Source organism: Schistocerca serialis, chromosome 3, assembly GCF_023864345.2.
Source record: "Schistocerca serialis cubense isolate TAMUIC-IGC-003099 chromosome 3, iqSchSeri2.2, whole genome shotgun sequence".
NCBI classification, from domain to species: Eukaryota; Metazoa; Arthropoda; class Insecta; order Orthoptera; family Acrididae; genus Schistocerca; species Schistocerca serialis.
Window position 1 is genome coordinate 361,945,503 of NC_064640.1, and position 27,868 is coordinate 361,973,370.

The 27,868-nt window shown below is 41.3% G+C and overlaps 1 protein-coding gene across 6 annotated transcripts in view; it reads right to left on the reverse strand.

The window, feature by feature from the left end:
• Positions 1-3,793: 3,793 nt before the first annotated feature.
• Positions 3,794-27,868, reverse strand: part of LOC126470170 (pumilio homolog 3-like) — a 195,593-nt gene continuing 171,518 nt past the window's right edge. For all 6 annotated transcript variants that reach the window (XM_050097812.1, XM_050097815.1, XM_050097813.1 and 3 more), the window contains 3 exons: positions 25,016-25,174; positions 17,767-17,857; positions 3,794-4,067 (listed from right to left, as the gene is read on the reverse strand). In XM_050097812.1, coding sequence (XP_049953769.1) covers positions 3,941-4,067; positions 17,767-17,857; positions 25,016-25,174 — 377 coding nt within the window. In that variant the 3' untranslated portion in view covers positions 3,794-3,940. The remainder of the gene's footprint in view (positions 4,068-17,766; positions 17,858-25,015; positions 25,175-27,868) is intronic.

Here is a 27,868-nt window from a genome sequence, read left to right on the forward strand (position 1 = left end):
TGCCACAAGCATCATTGGAGGGTCCTCTCGCTGGAGCAAGAAGCCATGCATCGTAGGACTGTGACCTGTGTGAAGGTGGGTAAGGAAGACCTCAGCCCGTCTTCATGGGTGGAAGGAGGTACACCACAGCAGCGTAGTGGGCTTTACAAGACGCATCTTATTATCAGTCAATTCCAGCCACTTGTCTTTCCATTCACGCAAGACTCCGTATCTCAACAGCGAGGTGATAATGTGCAGGGAGATGGTACACTGAGCATCCTGAAATGCCTCCTTGGCTGCTATATCTACTCTTTCATTCCCCACAATACCCCTGTGTCCTTGCACCTAGCAGAAAGACACCGTCTTCCCCAGCTGTTGTAGTTGGAAGAGGGTGTCCTGGATATTCTGGGCTATTTTATCTGCTGTGTACAAGTGTAGTAGAGAGTGAAGGGCACTCAGAGAATCAGAACAGACAAGTAATTTAGTACTCGAATCATGTCTCACCTGCTTCAGTGCCTGCAAGATCACATATAATTCAGCATCGAAGACAGTAAACTCTTGAGTCAGTCAGACTTTGAGAACACTGTCAGGGAAAACAAAGTAGCAGGTAACAGAACCCCCTGTTTCAACCCATCTGTAAAGACAGCTGTAGAGTTGTGGTTCTCAGTTAAAATATCATAAAATAATGAATTAAAAACATATGCGGGAGTGCAACCTCACCTGTACTGCACTAAATCTAAAATTACTTGCGGGCGGCTTCTGCAGTAACCATTGTTTTGTATTCCATGATAGTGGTGAGTGTTCGAGTGACATCACTGTAGTGTATGCCAGTTTGGCAAGCAACTTCCCTTACTGACAACCTTTCTTGCCATAAAGTGAAACATGCGCACAGAGTAAGCTGGAAATGGTCCCTTGTTGTATGTTTACAGAATGGTCAGAGTACACAAGCAAGATTGTCCTATCATGACTGAACTGAGAATGCAGCTCTGCTTTTAACATTATTGCATAGGTGACTACAGATAGAAATTTCCTGTAATGTAGTCAGAAATTCATAACAGTGGGTTGATGCTCCATGGATTCCATGAAAGCAGCGTATAAACAGCACCCATGCTTGCTTTGTGAATATGCCTATCAAATATGGAACAGTTATCGGCACTTCTGAAACAGAAAGAATTACAGATAAAATAGCTTTTAGGTTTGCTGCCAGGTGGGCATGGAAGCAGCCATGTCATATACATAGGAGATGATGTGACGTGTGTGTGTGTGTGTGTGTGTGTGTGTGTGTGTGTGTGTGTGTGTGTGTTTGGGGAGGGGGGGAGGGGTATAGCTTGGCAAAGGATTTATTCCAAAAGCTAGCAAGTTTTCTTTCTCTTTCTCTGTTGACAATGCAACACTTCTGCTATTCGGTGAATTATTTACATTCTACCATAACTTTCATACATATGAACAACAGAGGGTACTATACTGGTCTGGAATATATCAACAACTCCCTACCAGGGTCTTCAGTTTCATATTTACCCATGCTGGGATCTAAAGCCCTCATGACAACCTCCTCCTCTTCCTCCCCCCCCCCCCCCCCCACCTCCACCCAAAATAAGAAACTTTCCTGACAAAACATAATGCCCTATCACACCATGATCTTGCCATCCATGTGATGCATAGGCCAGTGGCTGTAAAAAATTCCTCAGCACACTCTTCTCATTATAGCCATCACTAGGAAAATCTTTATCAAATCCTAATACAACACTAGTTACTAGATCAACATGATTCAAGTCAACATAACAACAATTAGTATTATGGACATCAATAAGAATTTGTTGTACTATCATGCAAATTCCCAAACACAGAACTATATGCAATACAACAGCAAGGCTTGAGCAAACTACACTCTCTGACAAAAAGAGTGAAGCACCCAGGACAGAGGAAACAAAATGAAACTTCATTGGTTGAGAGGGTCTGTAATGTTTCAGTGATTATAAAGACTTATTACTAAAGTCCACTTATCAGTATGACATTTCATCCCTCTGGCTTGGATGCATGCACTGATTCAGTTGGGAACAGTGTGATAAAGCTGTTGTATCCTCTCTTGGGGCAAGCTGATGCACAACTGTTGCAAATGCTCCTTGATATTCTGGATAATGTCATTAGGAAGGAGTTGATGTCTGAACTGGTCCCACACATGTTCAATCAGGGACAGCTCTAGCGATATCGTGGGCCAGGGGGCAGTACCTTAACACCATATAGACAATTCACAGGGACATGTGCCAAAGAGAGGTAACATACTCGCCACTGATAGTTGTCTGTGGTATTGAAGAACCATGAACACAATGTGATGCCATTCATCAGCAGTCCACACTGTCCAGTCATTTGCAGCCATTCATGTTATGGTGTTAATGGCAACCTACACACAGGATATGAATTCCCTACTCTAGCTACTGTTAGTCTATGACCAATGGTGTGAGATGACACACAATGTTGCAGGGTGTCTATTACTTGCTCTTGGACGGCAGGTGCAAAAGTGAAGGGGTTACAATGTGCTTGGTGCACAACATGGTGATTCTTTCTTGTGGGGCCAGATGTAGTCAACCAGCACCTTGACGAAGAGTATTCCTCCACTTACGTTCCCATGAGGTCCAACAGTGGGCCACTGCCACATCCAAATGTCCCAAAAATCTCTATACTGCACTATTTAACCAGCCAGAAAATGTGCACCCACAATGAGTCCCCTTTCAAACTCCGTCAGGTGTTGAGAACGTAATCCCACGTGAACAGACAGTATCTCCGTATCCTTCACAGTGCTCACTCAACATCTGATGCTGTTCACTCCCTTTCATACCCTACGAGGCCTGATAACAACATTTTAAACACAAACTACACTAATGCACTCTGGTGGCTGTTCTACCTGTCACAGAGAATTGACTTTTATCATTTACATAGTTTGTACATGTACAAAGTTACATCGACATCCGACACTTCACTTTTTTTTTGTTGTGAGGCAGTGTATAGTCTTCCTCCCGGTGAGAGTATTTCGAGAGTTTCACTGGAGGAAACCACATAGCATAGGCTGCTGCCTCCACCTTCATTTCTCCCAGTGAGTGTGTCTGCCTTTTCACTCTTATCTTCATCTTGTTTCCATCTATTACGCCCTCATCGTTGAATGAGAATTTGGTATTCAATGTTATTTGTGATTTAAAAAGTGTGTGCGTGTGTGTGTTTCTTTTTTTGCCTGGTTGTCAATGTCGCTTCTGTTAATGCAGTCCAGTTTCTATTACTTTTCCTGGTATTGCTGATATGCTAAATATCATGTGTGAAGTATGTAACATTTAACATGTTTTCTCTACATAAAATATGTCTCTGTACTCGTCTTTGTATTCCATTATTAATTTAAATTTTTACTTTCAGAGGTTTATAAAACTCACACTTTTGAGTATCTGTCTGGAAAACTTTTACATGTCAAAACTAAAGCTCACACAATTTACACAACAGATGTAGGTTTTAGAATGAACTGATTTGACAACCAAGAATCACAGCACTGGTGTCTATTACGAGTCCACTGTAAAGAAAGTAAAGGGTTACTAGTTTCAAGGCTAAGTAACTTGCAATTGTCTTTTAACATCATATGACTTAATTTTCCAAACATCATTCATACAATACACTTTCTCTAAAACCAGTTTCAATTTTTGTCACTTTTCCAATCTTAGGTTTTCTGAAAAATCTAACAATTGCTGTTCATTTAAATTAACTTGTAAAGATAAAGAATTTAAACATGGTATTCCACTAATGCACAATGATACAACAAAGATAATGCTTCCTGTTGTGGAAATGAAAAAGTTTATTTTCCTCAAGCAACAGAGATGATGAGTAAATGATATCTTAATACATGGTAGTATCTTTCTACAGTACAGATGCAATCTACAGATACAATGTTTAAATATAATCACTGTTCATCTCTCTCCATCTCTCATATCTGTTTAAGCTTGTTTCGGAGCGTATCACCAGCTGTAGTATTATCAATAGCTGCCTTGATATCAGGTGTAAACAACTTTTTGACAGACCTCCGAACGGATGGAATTTCTGTGTCAATCAACCTGAAAATGCAGAAAACAATGATGTTAACATCACAAACTGACAGCATGATCACTATAAATACACAACTCAGATCTGCAATATTATGGAAAGGGTAGACTGCTAGTCACCATATAGTGGACATGTTGAGTAACAGACAAGCACAACAAAGAGACTACTAAACAAGTAAGCTTTCGGCCAAAAGGCCTTCATCTGGAGTGCGCGCACACACACACACACACACACACACACACACACACACACACAGAGAGAGAGAGAGAGAGAGAGAGAGAGAGAGAGAGAGAGAGAGAGAGAGATTTATGCTAACATAATTCAAACACACATGGCCTGCGAGCAAATGTGCACAACGGGAGAAGCAGTCTGTGTGGTGGGGGGTAACGAGGAGACTGGCATGGGGAGGGGGAGGGATACCAAGTTAGGAGTGGAGGATGTAAAGTGCTACTTGTTGAGCACACATGGATGAGGTACGGAGAGGTTAGGGCAGCTAGGTGTAGTCTGGAGGTTAGGCAGAGGGGGGGGGGGGGGGGGGGGGAGCCGAGGAAAGGGAGCGGAAAAGGAGAGAAGCGAAAAGAAGACTGTGGGTGCATTGGTGGAATAGATGGCTGTGTAGCGCTGGAATGGGAACAGGGAAGGGGAAGAGGAAAGTGACTTCCGAAGGTTGAGGCCAGGAGTATTACAGGAGCACAGGATATATTGCAGGGAGAGTTCCTAGCTGCACAATTCAGAAAAGCTGGTGTTGGTAGGAAGGATCCAGGCTCCAGGTGGCACAGGCTGCGAAGCAGCATTGAAGTGAAAAGTAATGTGTTGGGCAACTTGTAATGACCATGTAGAATGCAGCAAAGTGATTGCATCTTAGCTTGTAAATCACATGACGTCTTTCACAGGCAGCCCTGCCTCTGATGGAATAGGTGATGACTGTGACTGGGCTGGAGTAGGTGGTGGTGGTGGTGGTGGTGGTGGTCATGGGATGATGTATGGGACAGGTCTTGCATCTAAGTCTATTACAGGGATATGACCCATGAGGCAAGGGGTTGGGAGCAGGGGTGGAGTCAGGATGGCATATGCTTCCATCATGAAGCTTTACTCCCACAAAGGTTTGAATTTTTGCAAAGACCATGCTGCAACCCTTTTGGTAAGAAAAACCATACTGAACGAAAAAGTTTGCATTCAATCAACATGAAAACAACTGACCAGCTAAAAAGGATAACCACATCCGATATTAAACCAGGCCAAAAAATGTGCCCATCCTGTACAAAAGATTTTGATACAATGAATATTCACAAATGGAAGGTACACCTCAATCAGATGAAGATGATGAGACTAATGTTTCTCACAATTTGATTGCAAGCCTAACAGCTGTTGGAATATCACCATCATAATTCAAACAAATTAAGGGATACAAAAGGCTATGCAAAGCGAAAAATACATAAAGTTGAAGGTGCAATTATTAAGAATATTGCAGCAGTTGGAGGATTTGATCCCTGTGACCTGGAGCAATGCTTGACTTGTTTCGATTATGACCAGCTGATCCAAGAATTGAAAGAAAAATTACACATACCAAATCATAAAGAGAAAATTCCAATTTTGAGCTTAGTTCCACAAAGCTGGCCTATCAAAAAGACTATGGAAGAATTTTGGTTTCCAGAAAGAATGGTAAGAAAAGAAAGGCTAGAAAGTTAAAAGCTGAACAAGGAATATTGGCACATTCCTAAGGTAACTGTGGAAAAACGCTTTCTCAGGCTGTGAAGGCAAGAGTCACTGAGTATCTTTATGATGAAGAATTTAGCTGGATTTGTCCAAGTAAAAAGGGCTGTATTACTGTTTGAACAGATGGAGAAAAGGTTCAAAACATGGATATTGGATTTCCAAATTTTGTGAATTAAGGCCAAAGTGGTGTGTGACTGTAGGTGTAACTGGCTCACATTCAGTCTGTGTCTGCATGATACATCAGAATGAGAAACTAATGTTGGCACAAATCCAATAAAAGATTAAAAATTTTACTGAGCAAAATTTTCTGTAATTTGAAAAGGAGTGTGTGCTTTATCACTGTGAAGTATGTCAAAGAACAGATGCTCTAAAGGAATATTTGGAAAGTGTTTTTGCAAATATTGATCCTGACAATGACAATCCAATTCAATTTAAACAACAGATTCACACTGACAGAAGTACATTTGAAACCAGAAAAATGACAGTTGATGAATTCACTGAAGAATTAATTGCAAAACTTTTGGACCTTTCTACTCACCACTACGTCGCAAACCATCAGAGCAAGCATTTGCAACTGACTAAAGGTCTCAAACCAGGATAATTGATTACATTAATGTATTTTGCTGAAAATTATTCCTTTATTGTCCCAAGATGCAGTTCAAGGATTTCATTGGAAAACTAATCAAGCTACATTACGCCCAATTGTCATTTACTACAATGATAATGAAGAACTGAAACACATCATCAGCTACTGCACAATCAGTGATTGCCTCCAACATGATACCATTGCAGTGCATGTGTTTTTTAACTTACTTGATCAAGTCCCTGAAGTGCACTTTCAAAGAAATTAAGCATATTCATTATTTTAGTGACTGTTCTGCTGTCCAGTACAAAAATCTCAAGAATTTCCTAAATCTTTGGCATCATCAAAAAGATTTTGGCATTACTGCAGAGTGGAAGTTTTTCGGGACATGCCATGGGATATCGCCTCGGGACATGCCATGGGATATCGCCATGTGATGGAATTGGGGGCACAGTTAAGAGTTTAGCAGCAAGAGCAAGCCTTTAGTGTCAAATTGAAAACCAAATCTTAACACCAACTGATCTGTTTCAATACTGCAAAGCAAATGTGCATGGCACTGAATTTTATTTATATCAAAAACGAAATTATTGAAGATACAAAAATTGAACAAGGAAAGCATTTTGAGGACAGATGTACAGTTTCTGGTACAACAGAGCATCACCATTTTGTGCCAACTGATGAAAAGCAACTTCAGATTCATAGAGTATCAAATGATACATTGTCCTTTGTAGAAAATGTTGACCGAAATGCAAAAGTAAGTTCTAAACAGGCTACCATTACTGAACTATAACCCGGCCAGTACGTTGCTTGTATTTATGATGGAAAATAGTGGATAGGTAATATCTGTAAAGTTTCATATGAAGAAAAAGATGCCTTGATTAATTTCATGTATCCCCATGGAACTGCTCAATCATTTCATTGGCCTGCTAGAAGAGACATATGCAGGATTCCATAACAACAGATAATTGCAGCCATTCCAATTCCAGCTGCATCAATGATGAGGTGGCAATACAGTCTGCCAGAAGCAATAGTTTTGGATATCAGCAACAAATTTAAAGCATTCAACAACTGAAGAATTCTGCATTATGGCTTGGGATCCACAAAGAAACCCAAATTAGGCTTGGAAATCTGCTAGATATGCACATTCAGACTTGGGAACCTGCCAGATAGCCACATTCAGGCTTGGGAACCTGCAGTATAGAAACTCACCCGTGGCTGACCTCGTCTTGCTATTGGGTGTGGCCGCTTGGCAATGGGGTTACCAGTCACTGAGATCGGTAGTGGCATAGGCACCATGGACCAATGCAAGGATTTTTCTTGAATTACAAAAAAATCTTCATAGTTTAGGTGAAATTTTTGCACCTTACGCATAGAGACACCAAAATGGAAATAAGTGTTTCTAATAGAATGAAATGCGGTAGGTGCCCATTTTGAGACACATGACTTTTAACATGGGTATAATCTGGTACATTCCCATTGTTTAGAAAATTTACAGGATGGTAGCACAGTAATCAAACACACAAGCTAGGCCCTAATTCATGGAATATCAAACAGCCAGACAGACAATAGTTTGGCAAAAGACCAGGTCCGCAGTGCCCTTTCCTCACTACTTGTATCTTGTTGAACTACATGGCAAATTTGTTGTGACATGATTTGTTGCCCACTTTGAACTGAGATTATCCCAAAAGCATCGCTGAAATGTACTTGCATCATTTATGTATTGAGCACAAAAATTGTACCACTACACCCAGTAAAAAGGGACTAGTTCTTTTCGATTAGGAACAGTGGCAGGCCAAACTTAAAAGATTTCTTTGTGACTTTTCGGTCTCCGAAAAAGTGATCTTCACAAAAATGACTCTAGTAACTCAGCCAAATTACAGATGAACCTGAAACTTTGCAGAAGTTCATGCAGGTCCCTCAGGTATAGACTCTACAAATTTCATCGAAATTGAAGATGTTCAAGCCATGAACCCAAGGACACCTGACATGGAATAACCCAACTTGTTTTGAAACACTTTTGTTGGGAACTGTAGGTTATTTTCCATTTTCACTGGTGCCAAATTGATTGTCTACATCTTTCCAGTGTGCCAATACAATCTGTTTTAAGTTTATTAGTCCTCAAATTCGTTTTATTCATTTGTCTTATAATTTAACTGCAAGTAATTAAACAATTTACTCAGTGTGTCTATAGAGACATCGTTAATAGCAGCACTACTGATTACCCTAAATTTTGTTATAAAGTGTATGAAGGAGAGTTATGTTATATGAAATTACACAGGATTTGAGTACAACTGTATAATAGATTTGTTTAGAAGTTAAAACATTAATAATGTATATAATTACTTCTTAAATAACTCAAAATCATAAGAGGGAGCCCACTACATCACAACTATTACTATGAACTTCCCATAAATTCTACTTCTATAACACAAGCTTCCAAATGCTAATCACTGCAAGATCGAAGTGCATATTTTGTATTACTTCTTAATATCAATGGCAACTTTGGCTTCCACTTCACAGAGAAGTTTGTGGTTCTGGGTAACTTAAAATTCTAATGTAAATTTCTAACTCAACATCTGTAGGGGGGGGGGGGGGGGGGGGGGGGGGGAAACCACTACACAACCAAGCTTCATAAACAGAGAAACGAGTCACAGCCATATTGCCACACACTGCTGCTAACCAGCCAGGCAGCCATACTGCATGGTGATCCTTAGAGTGCCTCAGATTTCCAGGCAACCAGCAATCAGTGAGCATCACACATGAGCAATCTACGAAACGATCAGTTGCCCATGCAAAGGAGCACTACGATCTGTAGCTCGTGTGTGGGGTCCTTTAGAAATGTAAACAGTTGTGGTGTCATGCTCATCGAAAGTAGTTTGTTACTTAGTACTGCATGGGCTTCGTCCAAAAGCCTCTGACACATTTTGCTGTTGGCAGATGCTTGTGTGTGCACTGTGTTTTGTTGGTGCAAATGGCATTCTTTGCAACTAAAGTTTTATTCTCTAGTTTATGTTTTATTGCTGCAGAAGTGGATTACTGTAGAATTCTTTGTTTGACTATTAATACTTACCAGTCACAATTACAAAAATTTATCTAAAAACAAAAACAATCAAAAATTCTTGTAATTTTAAAAAATTCGCAGGTTTTTTCTACATGAAAGATATCCCAGGCTTCCTGGGGCATATATTCCCCATAGGCTGTAAGGAAAGGACTTCTTGGTACGGAATGGGTGGCAGCTATTGAAGTGGAGGTATTACTGGTGGTTGATAGATTTGATATGGACATAGGTACTGATGCAGCCATCTCTGAGGTGGAGTGAGGAAGGTGTCTTGTTGGGTTGAGGAGGACCAGGTGAAGCGAATGGGAGAGAAGATGTAGAGGTTCTGGAGGAATGTGGATAGGGTGTCCTCTCTCTCGATCCAGATCATGCAGATGTCATCAATGAATCTGAACCAGGTGAGGGGTTTAGCAATCTAGATGCCCCATGAAGAAGTTGGAGTAGGATGGTGCCATCCAAGTGCTCCTTGCCATACCATGGATTTGTTTGCAGGTTATATCTTCAAAGGTAAAGTAGTTGTGGCTGAGAATATAGTTGATCATGGTGACCTAGAAGAATGTTGTAGGTTTGGAATCTGCCAAGCATTGGGAAAGGTAATATTCAGTAGTGGGCTATTGGCATTAGGGATGTTAGTGTAAAGGGTGATGGCATCAATAGTGATAAGTAGTGTACCTTATGGTAAAGGGACAGGAACCGTGGAGAGTCGGTGGATGAAGTGGTTGGTATTGAAGACATCACCTACAAACAAATCCATGTTATGGCAATGGGCACCCACAGGGCACCATCCCATGCCAACCTATTCATGGGCCATCTAAAGGAAACCTTGTTAATCACCCAGAGTCCTGAACCCCTCACCTGGTTCACATGCATTGATGACATCTTCGTGATCTGGAGTGAGGGTGAAGACAGCCTATAGACAGCCTATCCACAGTCCTTCAAAACCCCTACACCTTCTTCCCCATTCGCTTTACCTGGTCCTCCTCAAACCAACAAGCCGCCTTCCTCTATGTTGTCTGCCACCTCAAAGATGGCTACATCAATACCTCAGTCCATATCAGACCTACCAACCACCAGCAACAGCTCCACTTTGATAACTGCCACTCATTCCATACCAAGAATTCCCCTCCATACAGGCTGGCAACACATGGCAGTCATACCTACAGTGACGAGCAATCTCTCTTGAAATATAGGAGCAGTCCAAGTGCTAATACTGTGTCTTTAAAATTTAAATTCAACATACTGAATAATTTTTTTTTGTGAAATTTATAGTTTTGATTTAATAGTACTGAAGCAAGACTGCTAACTAGATTTTTCTGAAGCAAGCAAAACCTGATCAATTTTGGATCTTTAGAAATTTGTACTGCATACTTTTTGGAAAGCAAGTACTTGATGACACATTTACAATATTCAATTCAATGATTTTTATAATTATGAATAGTAATTATCCCTTAAGTAGTTAAGAATTCCTTTGTCACACACGACGGAAAATAACATAGTTTTTGCCTCTTGGCCATATCCTTCAATAATTTCACTTATTTTATAAGCTCTAGTTTTATGTTCTAAAACTCTCATAATTTTTAATGATTTGTACCACATTTCTATTATAGGTCATGTTAGGTATTAATGTGTCTCCTAAATGTTACAAGTGTATTTTTTTATGTTGTCCTTTTTTGTACAGATCTTTATGTGTGTTCATGCATTTGTTATCTTATTTAATTTTTTTTCTGTTATTATTATTTTAGTCTATCTTTGTTTTGTAGGTTTTGACTAGTTGACAGTCTCAAAATTAAAGAAGCTGACACTTTCTTGAAAATAACATCTGCAATATCTACTGTGTTATCAATTAAAACTACAATATTTTCTCTCTTTCTGGGGATACACAATGTCAAAGACAGAAGTGCAAGTTCGATGCAAAAGATGCATAAATGACTAAAACCTGAAAAACCAGATTTTCAAAACAATAAAACAACCGGATCTCACAATTAAGGAAGATAAAGAAGCAAGGCATGACTGAAACTGAGCTGGACAAACTCTGAAAGCATGAGAGAAATCAGAAGAGACTGCAGAGGTCAAAGAAATGGGGCGAAAAAGTTTAAGCAGCGATCTCCCTCTGTCTCCTCATAACACTCTGTGGGTCCACATCAATGCCTGCAGTCACTGGGAAAGGCCGTATGGACAACAACATGAGCATTGCCCAATTTACCCAGGAAGAAAATGGCAGTTTTAACATGCTTAGCAGAACGTGCTCGTTTGTCGCTATCAGCCACAGAAGTGCATCATTCTCATACAAAATCTGTTGTGTACACAGTTCCGCATAGTCAGCGCGTACACAACTTTCGCACTAGAGCGCGCCCCGCTAAGCACAACAGCGCAGGCGCAGTGCTCGTCCGTCTCCGCACTACGAGATGGCGCTGCCTTAAGAGACGGACCAAATTCTGCTTCCGCCGATCCGCGTATTAATCTGTAGTGCAGCCAATGAGATTACTGTTAACATAAAACCTTTTCTCCTCGCGGATCACACTCGCGCAATGGTACCTGAACGCATGAGGTATTATAACGAGTGTACATGCCTCCGATTAGTCAGTCTGCATTTATCTGTACCTGTCTGTACCAGTCTATAGTCAAGTTTCAGTCTGCACCTAAGAAGATTACCATATTCCTGTACATAGCCATGAAGATAAATGTATAGACACTTTTGTCAAGTATCAGAGATATATGTGAGAATAAGCTTAACGTACCAAGACCAAAGGAACTTCAGATTGTCAATTGTAAATAGCATCCAGAATCAGGTTACGTAAGGTTTATGCTTGTTACTATTTTAATAAATGTGTGTGAAAATTAATCAAGTTCTGTTTAAAGTTGGTCACCGTCATTCTGCTACTCTAAGCGTGCAAGTGGCATTTCTATCGTCTGACCTAACGGCAGAAGATAAACACGCAACGATAAGACCACAAGACATATTGCTGACACTTGCCTACTTCGTTAGAGCGACAAGTCAAATAATCTGATGGTGTGTGTACCGAAGGTCTTACAGTACGCACACCACAATATCCAAAGTCAACCATTCAAAAGTGAGAGATTTCTACTTCAGGCCAGATATTGTATATACATGCCCAGGAATTACAGACTTTATCACTATCTGCGAGAATGGAATCAAGAAAAAGTCACAAAAACACATTGTTCTTGAAAGAATTGTTCCTAGTTTTTAAAGGAGAAAACCCAGTCCTCATTATCAGTTTCTCAAAATCTTGTAGCTTGCTACCAAAGAATGTTTTACTTCTGAAAAGTACTGCACCAGATCAGAGCAAGTGCAAAATACTTAAAGTCTTAAAATACAGCTATTCAAACTCTTTCTGGGAGAAAATACTGTGTGATATGATAATCACTTCTGCTTGTTGGCAAAATAGTTGTGAAGCCTGCTGTAATGGCAAATTTTTGCTGGTGCCACAAAACAGCAATGATGACGTTATTAGCAAATTTTGGGAAAACTCAGATCAAGGACTACAACTTTCTACTAAAGGAGGTCAGGTTGGAGACCTATTTGAAGCAACACTACAAGACTTGCCAAGCTTTAAAGCCCATGTAAATCTCAAATTAATGCAGTCTGCAGCGTTTGAGAATAGTAAAACTAGAAACCAGTGGTACCTATATTTTGCAGATAGATTTTGCCATGTCTTTCTCATGTGAATGCTAGAATGAAATTATGACTGCACTTTGGTCCATAGAAAGTGTTCTGTTATTCACAGCAGCCTTATTCTTTAAAGGAAAATGTGGAACATTTCTTATTTGTTCCAACACTAAGAATAAGGGCGAAAATGCAATTTTTACTTTCATATTTTTTTTTTTTTTTTTGGGTAATATTTTCAATACAGAGCAACCAAACAGTGAAAAAGTAATATGGAGTGTTGAACCTGCCCCTGAATTTAAAAACAGATACATGCCCAAAGTTCTATACTTATTCTCCCAGAAATATGGCAGAAATTTTTCATGGACGTATTTTGCAAGAGGGTTGTTGATGGAATAGGGGGAATGTCAAACAACTTGTTCATGAGAATATAATGAGCCAAGGAGAAAATGTCCCAGTTGTACAGAGTGCAAAAGACTTTGCTGATCTTGCTACAAAAATTGTAACTAATACAAAGATCTTCTACGTTGATGAACAATTCATCAACAAAAAAACTGAAAAAGAAAATCCTTGGATGGATGTTCTACCAATCCCTGGATTTCATCATTTCATACTGAAAACAAAAGAACAGGCCACACAGTGTAAAACAAATCATCTTCCTCGAGATTATGTTACTTTTGAAGCTGACACAAGTACAGTGGATTTGTTGGACCTATCTATCAACCAGTGGGTGATAGTTAATTACCGTGGTGTTCACTACAGCGGAGAAGTAACAGAAGTTTATCACAACACCATAAGAGTTACTGTCATGCATGAGTCGAAGGTTCCCAGTTTCTTCAGATGGTCAAAAGAAAGGGATGAGATAACTTACACCCAAGATGAAATTGTGAAGATAATTCCTGGAACAGTAATTGCTAAAAACGGGGGACTATACAAATGTATGAACAACTACACTACTGGCCATTAAAATTGCTACACCAAGAAGAAATACATATGATAAACGGGTATTCATTGGACAAATCTATTATACTAGAACTGACATGTGATTACAGTTTCACGCAATTTGGGTGCGTAGATCCTGAGAAATCAGTACCCAGAACAACCACCCCTGGCTGTAATAATGGCCTTGATAGCCTGGGCATTGGCAAACAGAGCTTGGATGGTGTGTACAGGTACAGCTGCCCATGCAGCTTCAACACAATACCACAGTTCATCAAGAGTAGTGACTGGTGTATTGTGACAAGCCAGTTGCTTGCCCACCATTGACCAAACGTTTTCAATTGGTGAGAGATCTGGAGAATGTGCTGGCCAGGGCAGGCAGCGGTCGAACATTTTCTGTATCCAGAAAGGCCCGTACAGGACTGCAACATGCGGTCATGCATTATCCTGCTGAAATGTAGGGTTTCGCAGGGATCGAATGAAGGGTAGAGCCACGGGTCGTAACACATCTGAAGTGTAACCTCCACTGTTCAAAGTGCCGTCAATGCGAACAAGAGGTGACCGAGACGTGTAACCAAATGGCACCCCATACCATCACGCCGGGTGATACGCCAGTATGGTGATGACGAATACACGCTTCCAATGTGCATTCACTGCGATGTCGCCAAACATGGATGCGACCATCATGATGCTGTAAACAGAACCTGGATTCATCCGAAAAAATGACGTTTTGCCATTCGTGCACCCAGGCTCGTCGTTGAGTACACCATCGCAGGCACTCATGTCTGTGATGCAGCGTCAAGAGTAACCGCAGCCATGGTTTCCGAGCTGATAGTCCATGCTACTGCAAACGTCGTTGATCTGTTCGTCCAGATGGTTATTGTCTTGCAAACGTCCCCATCTGTTGACTCAGTGATCGGGACGTGGCTGCACGATCCGTTACAGCACTGCGGATAAGATGCCTGTCATCTCGACTGCTAGTGATATGAGGCCGTTGGGATCCATCACGGCATACCGTATTACCCTCCTGAACCCACCGATTCCTTATTCTGCTAACAGTCATTGGATCTAGACCAATGCGAGCAGCAATGTCGCGATAAGATAAACAGCAATCGCGATAGGCTACAATCCGACCTTTATCAAAGTCGGAAATGTGATAGTACGTATTTCTCCTCCTTACAAGAGGCATCACAACAACGTTTCACCAGGCAACGCCGGTCAACTGCTGTTTGTGTATGAGAAATCGGTTGGAAACTTTCCTCATGTCAGCACGTTGTAGGTGTCGCCATTGGCGCCAACCTTGTGTGAATGCTCTGAAAAGCTAATCATTTGCATATCACAGCATCCTCTTCCTGTCGGTTAAATTTCATGTCTGTAGCACGTCACCTTCGTGGTGTAGGAATTTTAATGGCCATTAGTGTAGTTAAAAATGTGGGTCACTTTAATGTTACAATAATGTAACTTTAACTAATAAGTTATTATTATGTGTGTGGTTTTTTTTTCCCCCCCTTTGGAAAACCAAGAAAGAATGAGAATTCACATGGCGTCCCACACATGAAAACAGAGTCCCACACATAACAGAGGCCACATATTTACTTTTGCCAATTTGTTCACTCTTTAAAATATAATACATTTGATATGTAGCTAATATTATGCAGTTTTAACAAAAACATCTATTATAGTAAAATGGTCTTAGGTTCACAGAGTTTTTAAATACTACTGAGAAAAAAAAATTCCAGGTCCAATGACCAACTCCCATGCATGACAGTTGAATTTCCTTCAGTATTTCAGATACCCACCGCATACATTCCAAAAATTAATCCATGTAAATAACAGAGTTCTTTCTGGACAATTTTCAGTGGCACATTACTTGGTTACTACATTCTATTTTTAAAGCATAATAATACAAAAAGTACCATTAAAAAGGGTGCAAATGTCCCACACATCACCACACTGACGCCCGCACTGACTGAAATTACCCTCCCAATCTTGCACAGAAACAGATCTCCCGTGCCTTATCTCTCCAGTCACCCACCACCTCCCAAACACCCTCCATCAGGCCACAGAGGAGCATTCTTCTAATGACTCAGTACCACCCAGCACTGGAGCAACCGAATCGTATTCTCCACCAGGGTTTTGACTACCTCTTGTCATGTCCTGAAATGAGAAATGTCCTACCCACTATCCTTCCCACCCCCTCATACAGCCGTATTCCGCTCCTCACCAAACCTATTCACTCATGCTCCCAACCCCCTGCCTCATGGCTCATATCCTGTAATAGACCCAGATGTAAGACCTGTCCCATACATCCTCCCACCTACTCCAGTCCGATCACAAACATCACCTATCCCATCACAGGCAGGGCTATCTGTGAAAACAGTCATGTGATCTACAAGATAAGCTGCAACCACTCTGCTGCATTCTATGTGGGCATGACAACCAACAAGCTGCCTGTCTGCATGAATGGCAACTGACAAATTGTGGCCAAGAAACAATTGGACCACCCAGTTACTGAGAGTGCTGCCCAATACAGTTTTCTTCATTTCAATCATTCCTTCACACCCTGTGTCATCTGGATCCTTCCTACCAACACCAGCTTTTCTGAACTGCACAGGTGGAAACTCTCCCTGCGCTATAGAGTACATTCCGTAACCACCCTGGCCCGAACCTTCATTAGTCACTGTCCTACATCCCCTTCCCTGTTCCCACTCCAGCACTACTCAAGTCTTCTATTCCACCAATGCACCCACTGTCTTTTTAATTCTCTCTTTTTCTACTCCCTTTCCTCTCCCCTCGCCCCTGTCCAACCTGGTGACTGCACCTAGCTGCCCTACCCTCTCCCCACCCCATCCCATCCCTGTATGCTCCCACAAACAGCACTTTATCATCCTCCACTTCTAACCTGCTATACTTCCTCCTCCCCACCCCAGCCTCCTCCTTTCCCCTACCACGCAGATTGCTTCTCCCATAATGCACAGTTGCTTGCAGACTGGCTTCGGGAGCCAGAGACAGTGGTCGTGTGTGTGTGTGTGTGTGTGCGTGTGTGTATGTGTGTGTGTGTGTGTGTGTGTGTGTGCGCGCACGTGTCTGTTGTCTACTCCAGAGGAAGGCCTTTTGGCCAAAAGCTTATCTGTTTAGCAGTCTTCTTTGATCTGGCATTGATAGAGAGCCTCATTAAAAAAATCACCGAATTCTTTCGAGTAAAATATGTAGAATAACTATCCTTAAAAAATTATTTTTACACTTCTATTTTTCATGAAAAATACATATAAATAGTAAAGATTAAAGTTTAATGTCTCATCAACATATGGTTCATGGCAGACCAAATATATTTTGCATCTCCAAAAATATTTATTTATTGTGCCTACTATTGTAGTTTCAGTTAATCTCAATTTTCGATATAAAATGCACTTAGTTCAAATGGCTCTAAGCACTATAGGACTTAACATTTGAGGTCATCAGTCCCCTATACTTAAAACTACTTAAACCTAACTAACCTAAGGACATTACACACATCCATGCCCGAGGCAGGATTTGAACCTGTGGCCGTAGCAGCAGCACGGTTCCTGACTGAAGCACCTACAACCGCTAGGCCACAGCAGCCGGCAATGCACTTAGTGTCCATTTCTACAGTGTCTTGTTAACACTTAGTAAATTAATTTATTCATATTAATAGGAACCCAATCATTTTTGTATGTTACTCCAATCCTATTAGCGAAGATATCATTTCATTGTTGGATATATATAACTATGTTACACTCCAGAATGCATTCAGACAAGCAAACTTACTTAAGAAATATGACGATGCCTGCTCTGCCTTCGACCCATGACTTAATATCCTCTTGTGCCACAGCTGACAAGAAGAATCCACTGAATGTAACTGAAAAAAGAAAAAAAAAACATCAAATTCCATATCGTACACCCTCAAAAATATAATACTAAATCAGTTAAGACTTTCTATTCATGATCAGTTTGCCAATGCCCATGAAGATAGAGAGAGAGAGAGAGAGAGAGAGAGAGAGAGAGTGTGTGTGTGTGTGTGTGTGTGTGTGTGTGTGTTTTTTTTTTTGGGCTTATGGGCAGGCACTCAGTGGCAAGGTTATCAGCGCCCTTAAAATCATGAAAACAATCGAATGTGGCTAGAACCTGGGAAATTGTTCCACACTCATACACTAGAATCGACCACAAAATCACTATTTCACATGCACTAAAACAATGGAGATTAAGTAAAAGTAGCTATACATGAGATAAAAACACAAGTGAAACGAGAAAGGAGCTAAAAGCAAGGCACAGATAAATATCACTGGCAGACTACTCACAAAAGATATGGGCAAGCCAGTTACCGTGTTAACGCATTAAAACCATCTCCTTAAAATCTTGGGAAGGATGTTGGACAATTCAAAAAACTTTAAAACTCAAACCAACTTCATTTGAGTGTTACTTAAAATAGAGGTCAGATCTGCCAGAAAATCCACCGCAGCCCGCTGGTCGGAAAATAAAACACAGTCCAATAACATGAGGCTCACAGTGATCTGTACGTCACAAGCACTACCATTGGATGGTCCTCTCGCTGGAGTAAAAAGCCATACACCATATGGCTGTGGCCTATGTGAAGACAAGAAAGAAGGCCATCGTCCCATCGACATGGCTGGAAGGAGGTATGCGACATATGAGTTGTGGGCTTTACTACATGGAGCTTATAGTCAGTCACTTCCAGCCGCTTGTCTTCCCATCGATGCATGACTTTGTACCTCAACAGCGAGGTGATATCATGCAGGGGAATGGCACAATGAAATACCTGAGGATTACGACATGCCTCCTTGGCTGCTAGATCTGCCCTTTTGTTCCCCGTAACACCCATGTGTCCTGGTATGCAGCAGAAAGACACCTCCTTCCCCAATTGTTGTAGTTGGAAGAGGGCATCCTGGATATTCTGAATTACTGTATGTGCTGGGTACAATTGTTCATGAGAGTAAAAGGCACTAAGACAACTGGACCAGACAAGATATTTAGCATTGGACAAATGTCGCCTGCAAGATCGCATATAGTTCTGCATAAAACACAGTAAAATTCTTGAAGCAGTTGGATCTTGAGGACATGATCCAGGAAAATGACAAAGCAACCAACACAGTGCCCCCTGCTTAGACCCATCTGTAAAGACAGCTACATAGTTGTGGTGCTCACATAAAGAGTCAGAAAATATCAAATTAAAAAAAAAAGCAGGAGTGCAATCTCTCCTGTATTGTACTAAATCTGAAATAATGCTGGGCCTCGGCAGTAATTAGGGTGGTAGATGGGTAAAACCCTGGACTTGGGGTTGTATATGCTCCACACTGAGTGACTCCTGCACACACTGCATGTGGATCCCGAATGGCACTGTGGCTCATCGACGGTTGGAGAAAAGGCATTCCAGAGGCAGACGAGCAACAGCGTGATATGTGGGTGAAGTCAGAGATGCGAAGAACATACAAGCCTGATGTACCATGAGGAGCTGCTGCTAGATGATTACTGGCAGTTCCCCAGCCTCAGCACACTGACTGGGTATGAGACTGGTCCTGTAAGCACCCACAGCCAGTTAAATTCCCTGATGGTGGACAGTGTCAATGATCTTCAAATAAGAAGGCCTCAGTGATCCATACACCATGCACCCATAGACCAGCCGCAAACACACAAAAGTCCTATAAAACTGGAGCAAACACACACTGTCCGCTCCCCAAGACCTGTGGCTAAGTCACTTGATTATGTTCAGTGCCTTCAAGGTTCCGGCTTTCAATTCTCTCTGGTGTGGCAACCAAGACAATTTGGAGTAAAAAATGAGGCCCAGGAACCTCACTGAGTCTCTAAAATGTAGGATGGTGTCCCTCATATGCAAGTCAGGCAAATTAAAAATACGATGAGAATGATTAAAATGCGCGCGCGCACACACACACACACACACACACACACACACACACTTATCTACAAAAAAACTGAAAACCCATCTTTGCAACCCGCTCCTCTAACCCCCGCACTGTAAGTTGCAACTGAGAGCTCATTGTTGCAACACTGGAGGAGGAACAGAAAATAGCAAAATTGCCCACAAATAAGGAGCATTGTACAGAACTCCTTACCATAGACATACTGTTTATGGCTATGGCAAAGAGGGTAACACTTAAAACACTGCCCTGAGGGATACCTTTCTCCTGCTCAAAACGATCTGACAGTGAGTCACTGACTCTGGTCCTAAAAAACTGCTCAGACAGGAAAGACAATATTAAGATAGGGCAGGGGGCACGAAAGCCCCACTGATGCAGTTGTTTGAGAATACATTGTTTCTAAATAGTGTGATACACCTTACTGATATCAAAAACATGCTAATAGGGTGATGTTTATGTGGGAAAGCCTGCTGAACAGCTGCATCTAACATGGTCATGTTCTCAACAGTGGACCAAAATCTCTGGAATTCACACTAAGAGTGGCTAAGGACTTAACTAGTCTGTAACAACCAGACCAGACAATGGTTAACCATTTGCTCCAGGGTCTTTCCAACATAGCTCGTTAAGGCAATACTCCGACATGTGGGACATGTGCGGTCCTTTTCTTGGTTTGAGGAGAGGTATCAGCAGTGCCTCTCTCCACGAGTTGGAGAAGTTACCTGCCTGCCATATAAGATCAAAACATGTGATGAGGAGTTCCTTTGAGATTGCTGGCAAATGCTGAGGTACGCAGTACAGAATTTGGTCGTGATCAGGTGCAGTATCACGAGTCTCAGAGCAGAGCAGATTCCAGCACCCACATGGAAACAACACAGCTATAAGTCTTACAATTGTCAGATCTAAAGTCCAATTTTTTCTTATCTACAGTCTCATGGTAGCAATGAAACATTGATTCCTGGCTAGCACTGGCAGTAGTTTGTGCAAAATTCTCTGGCAGCATCTGAGCAATGTGTCTGGGCACTATTTGGAGACATCCCTGTTTCAGCACTGATAAACAACTGTGTTTACCAGAAATCCTCCTTATGGCTTCCCCTACTTTTGAAAAACAAATGGAGCGATTGATGGAGTCCAGAAACATTTACCATGACCTTTCCTTGCTCTCCTGAATTATGCGTCGAACCTTGGCTCTTGCGAAACAAAATGCTGTGAGATTCTCCGCTGTGGGGCAGTACTTAAACTGTCTAAGTGCTGCATGCCTGGCCCTGATTGCTGAGGGGCACTCGCCAGTCCACCAAGGTACAGGTTGCCTCCGAAGACGGCAAGAGGACTTTGGGTTGAATAAGTCAGCAGTATGAAGGTTGGATAAGTCAGCAGCATGAAGATTGTATAAGTCAGCAGCATGATGGATCACTTATGTAATGTGGTCCACCCATTCCTGGAAACTGTTGTGGTGTTCTAACACAGCAAACTGCACCAACAGCATTCAGTTAGCCCTGCTAAACATTCATTTTGGTGGCTGCTCTTCAGGTCCATCCAATAGGTGAATGCGGAGTGGTAAGTGGTCTCTAGAATGAAGGTCATCAGTGACTTCCCACTGAACAGTCTACAAGGGCTGGCGAGCAGAAAGGGGAGGTCAATGGTTGAGAATGACCCAGTGGTAGCACAGAAATGGGTGAGAGTACCTATGTTGAAGATGCAACACTCGTGAAAAATCATGAGGCCCTCCAAAGCCCAACCCCAAGGGCAAGTAGAGATCAAACCTTACAAAACGTGATGGGCATTGATGTTTCCCAGCAGGAGATAAATGGTCGGCGGAATTGTTCTACAATATCTGTGAGAGCCTCAGAGTCTATTGCATCCTGCGGAGGCAGATAAAGGGAGCAAACTGTGATCCTCTGACACACATGAATTTCAACGGCAACGGCTTGCAGGTCAGTAGCCAGGGGGAGAGCAGAGGAGTGGTGTGTGGTATTGACAAACACTGCAACCCCTCCCTTGGCCCTTTCCCCATTCAGATCATCCTTGCGATAAAACATATAACCCTGCAGTACAGGGTCATCACATGCTTTAAAATGTGTTTCCTGCCAACACAAGCACAGGAAGCATTGCTGTGTTAGGAGTTTCAGTTCCTCCACATATGTCCTGAACCCATTAATGTTCCATTGTATAATGGGAGCCATCTATCATGGTGTAGTACTTTAAGCTTGACTTTCTGCTGGGGCAGCAAGCCCACAATGGGTGGAGGCTCAATCTTCAGGCGAGGTGACTGCCCCAGTCTGACATCAAGTTCCATTGCTTCCGAAGAAGATTTGGGAGAGATGTCAGATAGGATGACATTGAAATCATCAGACTGTGTACCTTCTGTCTCCATCACTGGCCAATTCATCACCTTCGACTTCAGATTTTTGGGTCTGAGGCGGCTTTGGAGCCACAACTTTGGAAGTGATGGGGGTGGGGGTGGGAGGGGGGGGGGTTGGCAGGCTTGAAAGGAACTGCAGCAGCACAAGTGCATTATCAACTGCAGGTGCTAGTGCTGATACAGCAACCTCCATTTGTGTAGTGGCATCAGTTTTCTGCTTCTTGGCTTCACAATATGGGATGCGCTTTGTTGTTTTGATCTCCTGGAGCTTCCATTCCTGCAGTCCCTACTTCACACTGAGTGATCACTAGAGCAGTTAACACACTTTGGTGGAGAAGAATAACCAACTCCATAGAGGGCAGCTTTACCACATTTCCCACAAGTGGCATCTCTTTTACAACCAACAGTAGTGTACCCAAAGTGCTGGCATTTAAAACACTGCATTGAGTATGGGAAATAAGGCTGTACACTTAGGTGTAGGAAACCTGCCCTGACATGCTCTGGTAGTTTGGTGCTGTTAAAAGGTAGGTCTGACTGGACAAGATCACCATCCACCAGTTTCATAATGTTTTGCACATCAACAATGCCTTCCCAGGACCACTCAGCTATCAGTTCTTATTGGGGAAAGTCAACCAGATTTCTGCAAGTCTCAACACCTTTGCTGTAATTCAAGGTGTTCTGCAGTTTAGTTTCATTTGCATACTCCCCAAGGCATTGAGCTTTTTGGAGGGTCTTCATTTGTTGGTAATTTGAGGTTTTGACCAACAGAATCCCACTTCGGTAACATTTGATGGATTTTGATGTTCCTGCAAGGCCCTCCAAAACTTTTTGTATATTAAATGGTGAAACTTTGTCGAAACTGCCCTGTTCCCTTTTAAGTATGATAAACACATTCTGTGAAAATGGATATGTTCTGTTACAAGTGACTGAGTGAGGAGGACAGGCTATCTGAGCACTCTTGATAGACTGGGTGTTGTTGCCTTCCAGTTGCCCACCCTTTCCACTGGGAGGTGGAAAAGAAAATTTCAGAGGATCCAGTTTGGTCCTACGAGCAGCTAGGGAAAAAAGGACCAACTCAGACAGGGCCCCGTGTGCCTAAATAAGCCTTATACAACTGAGGTGCAGCAGATTCCCCAGAGGTTTCCTGCTAATGACTGTTCCACCTCAACAGTCACGCATCTCATCGGCACGTGGTACACCTTAAGATGAGGATTTTTCTTATGGAGGTTTTTACCAACTTCATGGTCTGGGCTGTCAAGTCAAAATATCTGTTCCCTGTGACACACAATGTTACACTACAGCATCGCATGATGGTCCCTGAAGTACGCCCGGAGTTTACAGTGACAGAGGACTGGTAGCGCTTACCAGTCTCCAGCTCAGGAATCCTGGAGTCGCCAATCAACAAATGAATGGTCAGCCCTTGAGGGCATGAAGAAGCAGACTCCCCCCCCCCCCCTCCCCCACAGGGGTTGTGTGAACCTTATAACTGAAGAATGTCTTGTTGCTAAAACACACACACACAAAACACTTGTGGTACTTTTATGAAGAGGTAAAACAAATTATAAATTGCAGCTGTAAGAAACCAAGATCAGAACATAGTATGAGTGTGAGCAATCTTCGATGCGAGGATGCATGTTAAAACTGAAGAGGATGCTTTAGAATTGGGGGGAGGGAAGGGGGGGGGGGCAATAGTATACCATTCAGCATACATATCTAAAAAAAACTGATTACACAAAACAAGGGCTCCGAAGAACAACACAGATATAAAACCATAGTGCAAAGCTACCATAGCAGGTAAAACAACAAATCTAAACAGACTAATGGTAAATATTGCTCACCATCTTTCGGAATTCCTCCATTATAAAGTCAAACAAGACAGTAAATATAAGCTGCAGACAACATTTACTTCATTTTGTCATGCATCACTTTGTTTGTCCCCCTCTTCATCCACCACTACTTGGTTCATTTCTATCAACCACTTTCTGTTTCCTTACTGATCAACACCAGTGAGCCACTCAAACTGTTCAATGGCATGCCTAAATTATTCTCCTGTTTTGCTCCCATGCATATCACTGCTTTTCAAATTTGTTTTCCCTTGCCCACCTGTCAAGCTTTGATGTACCCTCCCAAAATCCATCTACTAAAGTTTAATGTTGATTACAACATTAATACTGTTAACACACACTTTCTTTGCTGTTGGGTTTCAAATAACAATAATGTTTGGTCAATAAACACTGGTTCAGATTTTAGAAGGAAAATGTTAGAAACTGACAATTGTTTTCTATAAGGAAACTTCCCAGAATTTGTGTAAGGTAGTTACAGAAATGTCACGATTGCTGGATAAGAATCTGAAACATGATTCTTTGGATTCCAAATCTGGAACTTCATTATTGTGTAGAAAAAGGTACTAATATTGGTGTGTTCTCTTGTGTACTGTGAAATTTCTTGTTCCAAAATGCAGAAAGGCTCGAAATTTAACAAATAAGGGACTCTTAACACAGTACCCTATTTCAATTAAGTGACTGTTTCCTCCTCTTCCTTGTCATATCAAATGCTTGGAGTTTATGGTCCCACTTAGTGCCTTGATCTTCTAAGTGGAAACCATTGGTGAAAGTATTTCAGTGCAATATGCAGACACCTATTGAAAACTAAAGAGATAACCTCTTTTCCATTAGAAAATTGGCACTGCAAGCAACAAAAATCCAATAATTGTTTTACAAATATGTTACAGTTACAGTAGAAAGGAAACAGCATGTGCTCTTACTTTCATTCTCTTGAAGACGCTGTTTGTCTGACTTTATCAGTTGTTTCAACAGCCATTCCAGCTGTGAACTGAACTCTGGGCCCCTGTCTACCAATACACCAGGTTTTTCCTTGCACACAAAATGTACAATGTTTTTCAGCGCTTTCTCTAACTCGGTACCTGCAAAGGAAAATAAGACAAGTGGATAATATTCATGAAGAGTATGAACTTTGTTTGAAAATAACTAGAGAAATGTAGCCTCAGATATGGTAGCAGAACAATTAACACTTCATCATACAATTATGAGCACTGGTGTACTCACATGGAAACTGAGCTTTATGAATATTATTCACAAATAGCATTCTTAATCACTATGTATTCAAGTTTACACATAACAAGCAACTATGAATGAGATTCTACAAATAATTTTCCATTAAAATTAACAATTTATCATATTTATGTATGATTTTAGAAAGAGTAATTCAGTGCAAGAGGCTAAGTTCAAATTATGTGTTTCATAAAACAGTACTCAGTAATTTCTCACTCAAGACCATGTTGAGCTCCAAATTCAGTTCCATCAAATCTGTTCTGTATTAGTTAGCATTATGATACATATAGCTGTAGATAGTTATATTTTATTTTAAAGTGTGAGATGGATTAAGTTGTATGGATCCTCTTATTTCTGACTGCAACTCTGTTGCAGTTGGCTTTTCATATTTACATGTATGTTTCTGTTCTGGGGTAAATTATCACTCCATTTTTATTTTGCTGGTTAGTTATAAAAGACACCTATTCTGTGTGACATCTTACAGGTAATGTTATAGGCTTGACAATTTTATGTGGGGTGAAAGGATGAGGAGGAGAGGGGGAGGGGGGTGGGGGTGGGAGGGGGGTGGGGGGAGGGGTGGGGGGAAGAGACTGTTAACATATGAAACAAAATTTTTATACCTTCAAATTTCACATCACTAAAATCAAGAACAGTTTGACCAAAATAATTCAGTTGTATACAGTAGTTTTAAAGGTAACACAGGAATAATAAACAGTATAAGTAATTGGTCAACTGTTTACAGACATGCACACAAAAAACTGAAAATATATTACTTGATCTTTAATTAAAATGACTTACAAGAGCATTTTCTTCAGTCAGATATCTAATCTGGTGGGGAAAAGAACATCTTGTATATAGACAAATAAATTGTGAACAGTATGAATGATCCAATACAGAAAGAAAATAAATATTAAAAAAGATCTTTTCAAAGGAATACACAGAAATGTTACACAAGATCCCAACAAAGATAGCCAATGTAAGATCCTTTCCTTTACTTTTCTTTCAAAAGACGAACAGTTAACAGCCCAACCCAAAGTTCACGAAAGTTTGTACAATCTTACACCACGAGTGCCACACTTCATTAAAAAGTCCTAAGTCTGGCTCTAGAGTCCAATGTGGTGTATAAACCATGGAAAAATGGAAATAAAGTCCCATACTGCTTGACAGAGCGTAGGGGAATGATACAGGAGACCCGCACTGCTGTACTAGGCAAGGTCTTAATGGAGGCGGTTTGCCATTGCCTTCCTCCGACCGTAATGATGATGAATGATGATGATGATGATGATGATGATAATGATGACACAACAACACCCAGTCATCTTGGGACAGGTGAAAATCCCTGACCCTGCCAGGAATCAAACCCGTGACCCCGTGCTCGGGAAGCGAGAATGCTACCGCGAGACCAGTAGTGGTGGACACATAAACTATAACTAATTTAAGATAATAAGCATTGGTTCTCTCACAGACAGTACACAAACACCTGATAAAGTACAGGATTTTTTTTAAAAAAATATTATTTATTTTGTTAAGGGGGAAGTGCAGTCAATAAAATTTTTATGAATAATATGTCACACTGGCTGTCATTACATGGACTAAAATACTCTTTTAGTTTTGTACTCTTCACTACTGCATAGTGTGAGCTATGTAGTTATTTTCAGCTGCTTAGTATAACCCATCAAATTGGATTACACTATTCTTTATATTTGCTATAGTATACTACATAAAACAAACCATTATTACTGTAAAATTCGTAATTATGACAGTGTGAATTACTTTCATTTCAAGAGAAATGTAAATATGACCTCTTTATGAGCCCTGGACGAAGAATAAGGAAAGCAATAACCTTTCTTACCTTCCTGCCATTCATTCATGCACCATGTCACAGTTGCTGCTGAACAAATAAAGATAACTAGGATGCTATGATTCTTCAGTTTCTCACAGTTTCTTTGTTGACTGAACAGTCCACGTTTGTACTGCCATTTCATTGTGACAATGGGCATAATATTTCAGCAATCCGCCAAGTCCACCCCAAGTGTGCAGTCGAGGAGGTTATTGCTCTTTATTTTTTTCCTAATAATGTGCCGGTGTACAATGAGAAGGCAGTGACTGCCTCTTTCTCCATGTCTTTGTCTGTCTCCACAGGCAGTACTATAGAGAGGGCTGCACACTGCACACAATCTGTTATTCCAAGTCACCCTTTTTTCAGGACATGGTACTGAGGTGTTCCAGTTCCTGTGTGCTAATATTTTAGTATCCTGTTCCTCTTCGCATGGTGATGGCAGCTGTGTGTGTGCAAGTACAAGTCAATGTGTGTTTTCTTCCGATACATACTGTGACCCATAGTGCCATCTGCTCTGCTCTGGACTTGATGTCAAGGACTGGTAATCTTCATTCCTCAAATGGTGACCAAAACAGAATGCAGACCACCATTCCTTGACGTAAGGGTCAAGAGAAGAGATGATTGCACCCTGTGCCACTGTGTCTATCTGAAGAAAATACACACTTACCTGTATCTGCATGCAGATAGCTGCCACGACCATCATCTA